At 44.1% G+C, this 14583-nt stretch overlaps 1 protein-coding gene across 2 annotated transcripts in view; it reads left to right on the top strand.

The window, feature by feature from the left end:
• The window catches only part of IQGAP2 (IQ motif containing GTPase activating protein 2), a 253895-nt gene that overhangs the window by 162137 nt on the left and 77175 nt on the right, over positions 1 to 14583 (top strand). For both annotated transcript variants that reach the window (XM_008167529.4, XM_065550077.1), the window contains 4 exons: positions 4218 to 4381; positions 5027 to 5187; positions 8299 to 8423; positions 10904 to 11067. In XM_008167529.4, coding sequence (XP_008165751.2) covers positions 4218 to 4381; positions 5027 to 5187; positions 8299 to 8423; positions 10904 to 11067 — 614 coding nt within the window. The remainder of the gene's footprint in view (positions 1 to 4217; positions 4382 to 5026; positions 5188 to 8298; positions 8424 to 10903; positions 11068 to 14583) is intronic.

The following is a 14583-nucleotide window of genomic DNA, read 5'->3' as shown; positions in this document are numbered from 1 at the left end:
TAGTGCTGCAGGTCTGGGATGAATCGCAGTGGCTGTGAAACTTTCACATGCGGAAGGGAACTTTCCTGGAATTTTGTGAGTTGCTGTCCCCTGCCCTGAAGCGCAAGGACATCCGGATGCGAGCAGCCCTGACTGTCCAGAAGCGAGTGGCCATAGCCCTCTGGAAGCTTGCAACGCCAGACAGCTACCAGTCAGTCGCGAATCACTTTGGTGTCGGCAAATCTACTGTGGGGGTTGCTGTGATGCAAGTAGCCAACGCAATCGTTGAGCTACTGCTGTCAAAGGTAGTGACCCTTGGAAACGTCCAGGTTATCATAGATGGCTTCGCCGCGATGGGATTCCCAAACTGCGGTGGGGCTATAGATGGAACTCGCATCCCTATCCTGGGACCGGACCACCAGGCCAGCCAGTACATTAACTGAAAGGGCTACTGTTCAATGGTGCTGCAAGCACTGGTGGACCATAGGGGACGTTTTACAAACATCAACGTAGGCTGGCCGGGCAAGGTTCATGATGCTCGTGTTTTCAGGAACTCTGGTCTGTTTAGACGGCTGCAGGAAGGTATTTACTTCCCGGACCAGAAAATAACTGTTGGGGATGTGGAGATGCCTATAGTGATCCTCGGGGACCCAGCCTACCCGCTAATGCCCTGGCTCATGAAGCCCTATACAGGCGCCCTGGACACTGAAAAAGAACTCTTCAACTACCGTCTGAGCAAGTGCAGAATGGTGGTGGAGTGTGCTTTTGGCCATCTCAAGGGGAGATGGAGAAGCTTACTGACTCGCTCTGATCTCAGCGAAACCAGTATCCCCATTGTTAGCACAGCTTACTGTGTGCTCCACGATCTCTGTGAGAGCAAGGGGGAGACCTTTATGGCGGGGTGGTAGGTTGAGGCGAATAGCCTGGCTGCTGATTACGCCCAGCCAGAAAGCCATGCGATTAGAAGAGCCCAGCAGGACGCGCTGTGCATCCAGGAGGCTTTGAAAGCTAGGTTCCTCAGTGAGCAGGGTAACCTCTTGGGACTTTGGGTGAGGGGGGTATGGGAGTTTGTGGCGGGGGAGGGCGGTTAGAGAGAGACTGCAGCGGGGCTCTGTCCTCCTGCCTCTGGTCCTGCAGAACATCCACAAGGCGCCGGAGCGTGTCCGTTTGCTCCCTCATTAGTCCAAGCAGCGTTTGAGTCGCCTGCTGGTCTTCCTGCTGCCATCTCTCCTCCCGTTCACTGTGTGCTCGCTGGTATTGCGACATGTTCTCCCTCCACTGGGTCTGCTGGGCCGCATCGGCTCGGGAGCAGCCCATAAGTTCTGAGAACATGTCGTCCCATGTCCTTTTCTTTCTCCGCCTAATCTGCGCCAGCCTCTGCGAGGGGGATGCCAGGGTAGGTCGGGAGACAGTCACAGCTGTGGGATGGGAAAAAGGGAGTGAATTCCTCACAAAGATAATTTTTTGTGAACCATGAACACAGTCTTTCTCTGTGACCAAGACCATGCACAGCACCTATCACATGCGCACTCAGGACAAGGTCGAATTTTCGGCCTTCGCATTCAGTGCCTGGGGTCTTGGAGTGGAGATCAGACAAGCGGGGCAGGACAGCGGAATTCGGGTAGCAGGCTGACGTGATAAGCGGTAGACTTTTGACTGCTTAAAACTTAAATTAGAGCAGTGCCCTCCTTTCACGTTCAAAGCAATGCTCCTATCGTTGGGCAGTTCCTGCTGCCGGCAATCCGGCAAGCATGACCTCTGCCCTGTCTCACCTCCTCGCGGCTGTCCCCGGGAAAGATCCCTGTATGCTGCCCCTCTCCCGCCTCCACCGCGTGATAGTAAACCGCCGGTGACAGTTCTGTAAAGGAACAGGCAAGCAGTCCCAATAGTAACATTCCCCTAATTCTAAGCAGGTCACCATGAGCAACATCACTCTGCTGAGAATTTCTGAGACCGAGAAAGAACGCATGCTGTGTGAAAGCCAGCAAAAACCAGGGCCGTATGCCGCCATGCTCTGCAAGGCAATGATCCCAGAGTACTTGATAGCCTGGTGAGGAAAAGTTTCCTACCACGGAGGACACAATAAGGCCGCTTTCCCCAGGAACCTCATGCAAAGACTTTCCAATTACCTCCAGGAGAGCTTCGTGGAGATGTCCCATGAGGATTTCAGCTCTATTCCCGGACATATAGACCTTCTTTTCCAGTAGCTGCACTGGCAAGGACTAAAAAGTAGAGCGCCTAGGGCAAACAAATCATGAAAAACCCATTGTTAATATTCCTGTTCTGTTCAAAATAAATGTTTACGTGTTTAAAACACTTACCGACTGATCCTTCCCCTGATTCAGAGTCTGGGTTAACGCCTGGGGACGGTTGCTAGGGGATCTCTGTGAGGGTGATGAAGAGATCCTGGCTGTCTGGGAAATCAGCATTGTAAGCGCTGTCGACTGCCTCGTCGTCCTCCTCACCTTCCTCATCTTCCCCGTCCGCTAACATCTCCGAGGAAGCGGCCGTCGACAATATCCCATCCTCAGAGTCCACGGTCAGTGGTGGGGTAGTGGTGGCGGCCGTACCTAGAATGGAATGCAGTGCCTCGTAGAAACGGCATGTCTGGGGCTGGGATCCGGAGCGTCCGTTTGACTCTTTGGTCTTCTGGTACGCTTGTCTCAGCTCCTTGATTTTCACGCGGCACTGCGTTGCATCCCGGCTGTATCCTCTCTGTCATGGCTTTTGAGATCTTCTCGTAGATCTTCGCATTCCGTCTTTTCGATCGCAGCTCCGAAAGCACGGACTCATCACCCCACACAGTGATCAGATCCAAGACTTCCCGATCAGTCCATGCTGGGACCCTCTTTCTATTCTGAGATCGCGTGGTCACCTCTGCTGGAGATCTCTGCATCGTTGCCAGTGCTGCTGAGCTCGCCACGATGTCCAAACAGGAAATGAGATTCAAACTGCCCAGACAGGAAAAGGAATTCAAATTTCTCCGGGGCTTTTCCTGTGTGGCTGGTCAGAGCATCCGAGCTCGGACTGCTGTCCAGAGCGTCAACAGAGTGGTGCACTGTGGGATAGCTCCCGGAGCTATTAGCGTCGATTTCCATCCACACCTACTCTAATTCGACATGGCCATGTCTAATTTAGCCCTACTCCCCTCATTGAGGAGGAGTACAGAAATCGAATTTAAGAGACCTCTATGTCGAACTAAATAGCTTCGTTGTGTGGACAGGTGCAGGGTTAATTCGATTTAACGCTGCTAAATTCGACATAACCTCCTAGTGTAGACCAGGCCTAAGTTACAGTAATTGCAGTTTCTTTCACCTACAAGATGAGATCTAGCACTCTTGGGCATCATCTGTTGTGTTGTCCTCGGTGTGTGTGTTAACCCACAGGTTTTTTTTATTTTAGAGGCTAGTTCTGAGCTCACTCAGGGATATACTTCACCCATATTGAAGGGGGAGGACTACAGTAAATGTCACTAACAGTTTTCCTTATTTAACAGTCTTTTAGATTGGCTTTCCCCAAAGTAATTTAATACCATTTTAGTTAGCAGTGCTTGCAGTGGCTATTGAAATTCAGTCATGTTTCCTTATGAAAAAAATTAGACAAGTGCACATAAAAGGGGAGAGAATAGCAAAGGATAAGATGCAGCTTCTGTTTGTTTTACTCAGTTTAGCTGATGGAAAATTCCAGTCACAACAAGTGAGCCACTGTGGAACTTGGCAAACTTTTTACCAGGCTATTAAGGCATTGCTCTTAGCTTATCTTGTTGGTCACATTGGTGCCTCAAGTGTAGACTTGTCCTTCCTAGCTGTGTTGGACTCTTACTAGAAGGGGGAAAATGGGAATACAATGGAGGTAGAAGAAATAAAACCGAGAAAGAAAGTAACATAGGTTGACATTCCAGGGTCAACCTGTTGGTCAAACTCAATAGAGAGGTCATGGCAATCCCTGGACTAGTCAAGTCATCTTTCAGGTCTAATGCATTGATCATGGACTTATGTTAAGCTGTTGACTTCCACATGCTTTTTGAACAGAAATCATTTTTGCAAGAATGTGAAGTAGTTTCAGTGTGTTTAAAAATGCATCTCTTGCAGGTATACAGCTATAGCTTTCTTGAGGAATGGTAGCATATGATGTAATGTTGGGATACTATTTGCCTACACAACATCAATATTTAAAAAAAAAAAAAAAAAAAGCAGATGACAAAAAAATTGATAAGATTTTTTTCCTACTTCCCCCAGAACTTGTAGCAGTTGACCATATCAATACTGCAATTCGTAACTGTGATGCTAATAAAACATTGGTTGCACTGATGAAACCAGAGGCCCAGTTGCCTGTCGTTCACCCATTTGCTGCTGCTGTCTATCAGACTGAACTGTTCAACCTTCAGCAACAGAATGCTGTGGTAAGAGTGAAAAACTTACGAATTGCTGTTCAATAGGGTGCAGTCAAGCCATAAAGGATCAGGAACACTGATGCATTGTCATTTGTTGCAGTTTTGTTACTTAGAACTATCAGACCATTTATCATACCAGATTCTTCTAATTCCTGCCTTGAGGTGTATTCTATTAAAATCCAGGAATATTAATGCAAGTGCTTGCCTATTCAGATTGTTTTCTTGACTGATTTAGCCCGTGCTAACTTTTGTACTGCAACAAAGTGACTGACCTTCACTTTTTTTGCTGTTGCATACACTATCTCTCATCTTAAGGTTGACTGTGTTTTATGGAGAGTCATCAGCCGGACTGGGGGGGAGTCCACATTTTGATTAAGATTAGACTAGGCTTGACTGGAAGGACTGTATTATGTGGGACAATCAAAGAAAAGGCTGAGGAAAGGGAGGCTAAATAATGAATGCCTAGTGATTTAGTTCTACCACTCACAGTACAGTAAGCTGACATTTCTATAGCTATGACATTTTCTCCTCCTATTTTTAATATTTGTTTTAAATCAAATCCATGCCTCCCTCCTTTTGGCATCTAGACTTTAATTAAAACTGGTTACCCCTACTTGTTTAGCTTTATGACTGATGTATTCTATGTTCCTATAGAGATATTTGGCACATGATGAACTGTCTATTGCTGTGGAAATGTTGTCAGCTGTTGTGTTACTAAACCAGGCCTTGGGAAGCAAAGACATCCTGGCAATAAAGAGTCATCTCAGAAATCCATCCGTTGGCTTCAATAATCTGGAAGACGAAAACTTTCAACGGTAAAAGTTCATTTTGTCTTGTCCAAATGAGCAACAAAGACTTCTGCAAAGGGATGAGTGGGCGATTATCAGCTATTTTTCCAGAGTTGTGAGATGAAGTTGAAAAGGCTACAAGCTAAACATTTGCACAATATTAACAGGAGAGATTATTAGGGCTGCTCAGCTGTAATGCTCCATCTGCAAAAACATAAGCCATCAAACATCACTGAATGTTTGAGGATACAGAGGTCGGGGGGTGGGATGTTCTTGGAAGCTAAACATCATGAGCTGAGAGGCGTTGCTGTTGTGGCAATGGATATCTGGACTTAGTTGGAAGCCGCTAGTCACTAGTGTCTTACTGAATTTTTGAGAGAAGACCTGAGAATGAATATTGTGTGTGTAATGTAAAGTAAGGCTATCCTAACAGACCTGTCTTGCTTAAGAATGGTAGAAGCCTATGTGGTAAAAACCCTATTTGCTAAATAGCTGGGCACAACATGGTAGTGTAGATACATGTTCCATTCAAGTTGTAAATTCAAACTCGAGATTAGTAGCTTTTGTTTGGTGTTTGATTTTTGTCACAGCTGTGTACCACCTTGTGTTCTGATCCTGTCATATCTCACATGCAAAGGACAGTCAGGCTGAATCAGTACTTGTATAGGAGACCTCCAATGAACACTAACAGTGCTACAGTAAGGAGTGTTGGTGAGGCATTAGGTAATACTTTTTTCACCACAGTTGTGCTTGATGGAATTCCCTGGGCACTGCAGCTGGACATGCTGCTGCTAGATGAGTTGCAAGAGAAATCCTGACCGTTGAAGATAGCTCAAAAAGAAGTTATGGGCATGATATAGAAATTACTGGATGAAATTCTGTGGTCTCTGTTTTGCAGATCAGACTAGAGGATCCTAATGCTCCCTTTTGGCCCTAAAAATCTATAATTTCATGGCATTTTTAACAAGAATGGGGTCTGGTTCTTCCAGGCTACAGAACCTATACATGCAAGGGGCTCTGAGTTGAAAAGGGTACCTCAGAGTAACAAAAAAAAGTGCGCATAAATCCTACTAGCAATGAGTAGAGCACTGCTCTCTCCTTCATGGACAGGGCTGCTGTCAGCGGTTAGATAGAAATTTTGTCCTGGACTTGGTGTGTTGCAGAGCTGCCTAAGGGGTCTGTCTATTTCAGGGACACCTTCAAAATTTCTGCCTGTAGTGTCATGCATCTCTCACTAACAACCCCTCCTTGGTATTGTATTGGCTGTTGGGGATGACCCAAAGGAGAAAGGTATGGAGTCTGCGTTGAATGTCCTCCCTCGCAGCCCACCAAACCCCCAGGATCTTTTTTCTCCTTGGCAAAGGTAGGAGAGAATAGGGCTCTCTCTCCCTGCGGCCAAAAGCAAGACATTAATGTTTTGAGGGCAGGGGAGGAGAATTACATAAGTGGATGCTGCAGAATGGGGAAGAGAAATTAAGGGCCCCACATGAGCAGGTTATTGGAGAAACATTAGATGTGCTCGGAACAGCCTTGGCAAAACTTAATGAGTTATCCCTGAACTCCTTGCCAATTTCCACTTCTGATAATTACACTCTACCTACCTTATATACCCCCTGCAGTCTTAGTTGGATGAGGTGTGCTTCACTTACAGTTCTAAGATGCGTAGCATTGCTACAAGCTGTTAAAACACTCAACAAGTGGAAGAATTTCACTGATGGACTAAGTTGGTGGGAAACCTGCGGCCCGTCAGGGTAATCTGCTGGCAGGTTGCGAGACAGTTTGTTTACATTGACCGTCCACCTGTAGCTGCTAGTGGCCGTGGTTCGCCGTTCCCGGCTAATGGGAGCTGTGGGGAGTGGCGCGGGCTGCAGGGACGTGCTGGCCACTGCTTGTAAACAAAAATCCTGCCAGTGGATTACCCTGATGGGCCACAGGTTGCCCACCACTGGACTAAGTGCTTTGGGATGATTGACTATGAAATGTTAAATTGTACATATCTGATATTTAACTTTATGATGCGATTTTTTTTTTTAAAAGACTACACCTCCTTAGTATATTTGACTATAGTGTAATTAAAAAACAAGCAAACAAAAGGAATCGTGGCTGTTGCCATGAATTAATATAAACTTTTAATGTCAAAGAACATCTCTGTAATTTCTTGGAAGATGTTTCGGTCTTCTCTTAAAATCATTATTTACTTGACACACTGCATATCCTTGGAATGTTTTTATATCTATTAGTAGTGTGGAGCTACTGTAAGGAACGTGCTTTGGGGTGACATGATATGGGATTATTTCAGATCACAATATGAGCTCACAGTGTGGCGCTGTGGCCAAAAGAACTAATGCAATCTTTGGCTGTATAAACAAGAGAATGTCAAGTAGGGGTTGAGAGATTTTTACTTCTGTATTTGGCACTGGTGCAACCACTGCTGGAATACTGTATCTAGTTTTGGTGCCCATGATTCAAGGGTTTGGAGAGGGTTCAGAGAGAACCTGGAGAGGGGTCAGAGAAGAGACTGGACAATGATTAAAGGATTAGAGAACATGCTTTGTAGTGATAGACTTAAAGAGCTCAGTCTCTTTAGTTAAACAAAGAGAAGATTATGGGGTGACTTGATTAAAAGTATCTACATAGGGAACAAATATTTAATAATGGGCGTATACCACAATCCAGTGGTTGGAAGTTGAAGCTAAGCAAATTCAAACTGCAAATAAGGCATAAAATTTTGACAGGAAGGGTAATTAACCATTGGAACAATTTACCAAGGGTTGCGATGGATTTTCCATCACTGACCGTTTTTACATCAAGATTGGGTGTTTTTAGAAAAGCTCTGCTCTAGGAATTATTGTGGGGAAGTTTTGTGGCCTCTGATATACAGGTCAGACCAATGATCACAGTGGTCCTCTCTGCCCTTGGAATCTGAGTCTCTGAAATGTATGTGTAGAGCCAAGTAAGGCAACTTGCATGCTGCCTGTTTACATGGTGCCTGGCTGCAAACACTTATAATCAAGTTTTTCACTTTCATGTGCACTAGATTCATCCAGTAAGAAAAAAATAATGAAATACATACAGTAAATGATGGACAATACATTTAATGACTCTTTATGATGATTTATATTTTATATCTTCCTACAGTTATGCTGACACACTCTTGTCTATTAAGTCAGAGGCTTCATCTCAAGGACAAGATTATTTAAGCTGGAATGATGTCCAGAATTGTATTGACATGGTTAATATGCAAATTCAAGAAGAAAATGACAGTAAGTAACTCTGACTTTGTCAGAGGCAGAGGTTACTGTGGTCCCTGGAGCACTTGCTGGAGGTTTATGGAGTGCCGGCTTGCCACATAGAGATGCTTTTTATTTTTAGTGGTAAAATTGCAATTAGCCAAAACCAAAAACCACTAATTGTTTTCCTAATATTTTCAGTATGAAATTGTGGTAGCTGCAATTAAAAATGAGAACAGATGTGTATCACACACCATAATAAAATGTGGTGCTATAAATATAATTTAGTTTCTATTTCGTAGTAGGCAGTAGAGATTTGTATTTTGTCCTATAACAAAGATTTTTGCTTTTTTTCCTAAGTAGATTTGAAATTAGTAATTCCTGTTCCCCAGCATAGCATCTGGATGATAATTCTAGAGAGGAGGACTAAAACAGTTATCATTTTAAACAAAATTGAGCGAAGACTGAATGCCCCTGCTAAGTGTTGACTCGAGAGAAGGGAGCATTCAATGCAGTAGTTACTGGCATTACTCCTTTAAATCCTTTTTCACCTCTCTGAAATCCTCTTGGTATTTCCTGATTCGCTGAAGGGGTCCCTGACTACATCACTTCTCTGACATCACAAATGCCATAGTTCTAGCGGAGGCAATAAGACTTCTATTCATCTGTATTCATATTGGGCCAATAATTCTGGTACTTAATCAGTGAAGTCCCAAAATGAGATTAAGTTAAGTACAAGAAGAGTTTCAGATGGGAGGGGGAAAGGTGGTAGTGGTTGGCATTTTACACACTTTCTGTGTTGAATATCCCTCACATAATCCTTACTGGAGGCAGTCAGTACATAACTGTGTCAAAAGCAATTCTTTTCCTGCTCTCCTTTAAAAAATAAAATGGGGTTTGTAATATAGAGAGCAGCTCATTGTGCTTATCCTAAATTATTATCTAGCAATGTATGCCTTAAAACGTTTCCAGGTTGAAAAATAGTGCATGTTTCTTACGTGGGTTTCAAACCTTTGGACTTTAAAACTGTTAGGGAATTGAGTTTTGGTTGGCGTAACCCCTTTGCTGCTAGACAAATGCTTTTTTCAGCATGGTCTTTTTGACAAAACATCAAGCTGTGATGTGTACACTTCAGCAAAGAAGGGTAGTATTCAGCAAACAGAGCAGTTGTCAATAACTAAAACAGTCTGCCTTTTTACATAATCAGATTGATTTTTTGGGAGGGGGAGGCTGTTAAGCACATGCAGTGCTGCTTTAAGTCCATCAAAATTGAGGTGCTCAGTGTCTCAAACTTGGACCTCATGTTAGCAACTTTAGTCCTAATGAATAGTAGCTGTTTTCAGATTGCATTGGTCTACTATTGCCCCCTGGCAGGAGGCAGCTCTGCTTGGAACTGTACATAGTACCAACAGAGCGTTCTGAAACGTGCTGCATCTAAATCGCCCTGCTTCCCAGTGCACAGAAATTCCCTTTCCTCACTGGTAGTGCCCCCATGGTTGTCATAAAAAACCCAGCTTACATCCACCTGAGAAATAGCCAGTCTCCTAAGAGGTTATGGCCTTGTGAGGTCACATAACTATGACCTCACCAGTTCAGTTTTATATACACACTATGGAAAAACCTCAGCAGATCCCAGGCAGCCACCAACTGGAATGCACACTGTCACAGGTGATGGCAAAGCAATCCGCAAGAATTTTTATACTCACTCACAGACTTGGTGTAGCAGGGTTGTATGCCCTCAGGACAGTGTGTTTCAGTGCTTTCTGTTAACTAGGGTCATAATTTCTAAACTGAGTTGTCAAAGATAGCTACCTAAATACATTTAAAAAAAAAATCAGACCACTTTTCTCAGAACTGCTGCATACCCCATAGTTCGGTGAATTCAGTGGGAACTATGGGTGTGCAGCAGTTTTCAAAATTAAGGTATTTTTCCTTTAGGCAGCCAAGTTTGAGAATTTTGACTTACATGCACGTTCCAGATAAATTGTTCCGTGATGTTAAAGTGGTGATGTTGATGATATTATAATCTCCATAAGTTCAGAGGTCAGAATATGTATGTGTATTAGAAAAACTAATGTTAAATTATTTGGAATAGTCAGACATGAAAATCACTTCAGAATGATTACTTGAGCACTGCAACGTAAACAAGCCCAGACCTTTACACTCAGGTGTTGAATCCGTTTGTTTGAAGAGATGTATATGGATCATCCTACTGTAGAACAAAATGGGGAAACTTTTCCTTTTTAGAAAAGGATATGGGTTTTTTTTGTTTTGTTTTTAAATCAGATTCAGTTAAACAATTGGCTGTCAGAGGAGGAAAAATCTGGTCTCACTGGCTGGCTTGGCATGAACTGCCAATATCTGAGAAGAAAGACTTTAGAATTTGCTGCTGCTACTTACCGTAACTTGATGTTCACACTTACTCATTTATGACACTATCCTTTTTTTGAATAAACCTGATATGTGGCTGGGCTTTTTCTGTTAAATGTTAATTTCCCTTTTTTCTTTCTTAGGAATTGTTGCGATTAGCTACATTAATGAAGCTATTGACCAAGGCAATCCTGAGAAAACTCTAGAAACACTGCTGTTGCCTACAGTCAAATTGCATGATGTGAACCCAACAAATGCAAGGCATTATCAAGATGTTCTGCACTATGCCAAAGTGCAGAAATGCAAGGTAGAATCTCAATTGACTCATCGATACTTGTCAGTTTATTAATTGCCAAACCTGAATGTATGTTCCCCAACACCACCACACTATATTTGCAGTGGTTGTGGTGTCTGTGTGTGTCTCTCCTGTGCCAATTAAAATGTTATCTGAGCATCAAGTAATTCTACCTCCCTCTGAAACTTTTAGTGTGAATGGGAGCTGGGGAGGATAAAATCAGTTGTGCATGCTTGTCATTGTGCATGTGATGTGTCCTAGTGTAGCTAATCCTGTCATGGTCACTTCAGATATTTAAGAATGTGGTATTTATGCCATAATTGTGCTGAAGCAGTTATCTGAGCTGAGCAGGAGATCTGGCCTCTTGTTTCTGGGATTAGGGATGGATGGGTATTTCACAGCTAGAAGGAAAGCTGGGGCTTTTATCACTAATGGGAGGTTTGAAGCATTGACAGTTTTCAAAAGAAATTCCTGGAAATTACTCCTTCCTGAATACTCGCATTGCTTAAAAGTAAACTTGGGTTTTTGATGGTCTTTATGATCCCTTTAACTTTGACACCATCCTTTTGTTGTTGTTGTTTGGTCATAATATTACAGCTTGTTGATTATCTTTCTGATATGCTACTTAGGGTAAACCATCTTAGCAGGATACAAATGTCAGCTTCCATATAAAGCTGTGCCTTGGCTAGCATCAGAGTTTTAGGAATTGTAAACAGATGAACATAACTGCTTTCAGAATGTAATTGAACACAAGATGAACTATAGCTTTTGGCAAAGTGTTTAAAATGTATTCTCAAGTATTCTATGTCTAACAATCACGTTGTACATTCCTAAGCTAAATTATGGGCGCTTTCGCTGCATGGTACTTAGTTTATAGCAGCATATATAAATACTCTCTGGTCATCTGCAGTAACTACAATGAGGGGAGGGCTTAACATTTTATGGAAGCTGTATTGGCTTTTGAAGTAAACCTTTCACTTTTCCCAATTCTTATCAATTATGGTGGTACTCTGATTAAAAACAAACTTCATCATAGTTCATGACAAGAAATTTTAAAGAGTATTCAGCTTGAAACTTAGTCAGCTTAAAACTACATTCAGTGCCTTTTTCAAGTACTTACAGTTGCCCTGCTGTCCCCCTTCTATGGGCAGGTCTTCACTGGGGGTTAAGTCGACCTAAGTTACACAACTCTAGCTACATGAATAACATAGCTGGAGTCGACGTAGTTTAGGTCGACTTACTGCAGTGTCTACGCAAGAAACACTCCCATCAACTTACCTTATGCTTCTTGTTCTGGTGGACTACCAGAGTCGATGGGAGAGCGATCGACGGTCAATTTAGCAGGTCTTCACTGGACCCGCTAAATCAACCCCACAATGGATCGATTGCCGCAGCATCTTTTCTTGCTTTTTGCAGTCCTTTCTCTGCTACTTTAAATGTGCTTTTCCTCTCCTTTTGCTCTGTGAAAAACTCTCAAAAAAGCAACCCAAATAACTGATTACTACAAAGGAAAGATTGAATTTTTTTTTTTTTTTAAAGTATGTATTTGAGAACGCAATATAGTCAGTCTAATAAATTACAGTAATTTGGGTTGTAACTTGTAACAGGGGCAGGTAAACATTTTTAGACAGATATGATTTTAAGTTGTCTCCTTTTTAAACAGCGAAGACTATATTCAGTTTCTTCAGCCACTTTTTATTTTATTTGGCCTTTTACTGGCAAAACCAAAGTTCAGTAAAATCCAGCATACTCACCGTTCCTGCCCCCCAGAAGAGCTCCTGTTCATATAAGCAGACGTTGCCTCCAATTTAACTGTCATAGTTTTAAGGATGAGGTATGGAGGTTAAAAGCAAGTGTCTGATTTGCAAGTATTAGTTAGGACTGTACCTGAGGGTATGTCTACACTACGAGAGTAGTTCAATTTTACTTAAATCGAATTTTTGGAATCGATATTGCGAAGTCGAACGTGTGTGTCCACACTAAGGACAAAAGGAAGAACAGGAGTACTTGTGGCACCTTAGAGACTAACAAATTTATTAGAGCATAAGCTTTCGTGGACTACAGCCCACTTCTTCGGATGCATATAGAATGGAACATATATTGAGGAGATATATATACACACATACAGAGAGCATAAACAGGTGGGAGTTGTCTTACCAACTCTGAGAGGCCAATTAACTGAAACCACACTAAGGACAGTAATTCGACTTTGTGAGTCCACACTAACGGGGAAAGCGTCGACATTGGAAGCAGTGCACTGTGGGCAGCTATCCCACAGTTCCCGCAGTCCCTGCTGCCCATTGGAATTCTGGGTCGAGCCACCAATGCCTTCTGGGTAAAAAAATGTGTCGAGGGTGCTTTTGGGTAACTGTCGTTATCCATCCATCACTCCCGCCCTCCCTCCCTGAAAGCGCCGGCGGGAAATCAGTTCGCGCACTTTTCTAGTCAGTGACAGCGCGGACGCCACAGCACTGTGAGCATGGAGCCCGCTGCGACCATCGCTGCAGTTGTGGCCGTTGTCAACACCTCGCAGCTTACCATCTACCTTTCCCAGAGGCAGATGCAGATAAATCAGGCGAGGAGGCTACGGCACCGCGGTGAGGGCCTGAAGTCTGAGAGTAGCACAGACCTGTCAGAAAGCACGGGACCCAGCGCCGAGGACATCACGGTGGCAATGGGTCATGTGGATGTTGTGGAACGGCGATTCTGGGCCCGGGAAACAAGCACGGACTGGTGGGACCGCATAGTGCTGCAGGTCTGGGATGAATCCCAGTGGCTGCGAAACTTTCGCATGCTGTCCCCTGCCCTGAAGTGCAATGACACCCGGATGCGAGCAGCCCTGACTGTCCAGAAGCGAGTGGCCATAGCCCTCTGGAAGCTTGCAACGCCAGACAGCTACCGGTCAGTCGTGAACCACTTTGGCGTGGGCAAATCTACTGTGGGGGTTGCTGTGATGCAAGTAGCCAAGGCAATCGTTGATGTACTGCTGTCAAAGGTAGTGACCCTGGGAAACGTGGAGGTGATCATAGATGGCTTCGCCGCGATGGGATTCCCAAACTGCGGTGGGGCTATAGATGGAACTCGCATCCCTATCCTGGGACCGGACCACCAGGCCAGCCAGTACATCAACCGAAAGGGCTACTTTTCAATGGTGCTGCAAGCACTGGTGGACCATAGGGGACGTTTTACAAACATCAACGTCGGATGGCCGGGCAAGGTTCATGACGCTCGCGTTTTCAGGAACTCTGGTCTGTTTAGACGGCTGCAGGAAGGTATTTACTTCCCGGACCACAAAATAACTGTTGGGGATGTGGAGATGCCTATAGTCATCCCTGGGGACCCAGCCTACCCGCTAATGCCCTGGCTCATGAAGCCCTATACTGGCGCCCTGGACACTGAAAAAGAACTCTTCAACTACCGTCTGAGCAAGTGCAGAATGGTGGTGGAGTGTGCTTTTGGCCGTCTCAAGGGGAGATGGAGAAGCTTACTGACTCGCTCTGATCTCAGCGAAACCAATATCCCCATTGT

The sequence above is a fragment of the Chrysemys picta genome, chromosome 6, assembly GCF_011386835.1.
Source record: "Chrysemys picta bellii isolate R12L10 chromosome 6, ASM1138683v2, whole genome shotgun sequence".
NCBI classification, from domain to species: Eukaryota; Metazoa; Chordata; order Testudines; family Emydidae; genus Chrysemys; species Chrysemys picta.
This window is presented reverse-complemented; position numbering and strand designations above follow the sequence as displayed.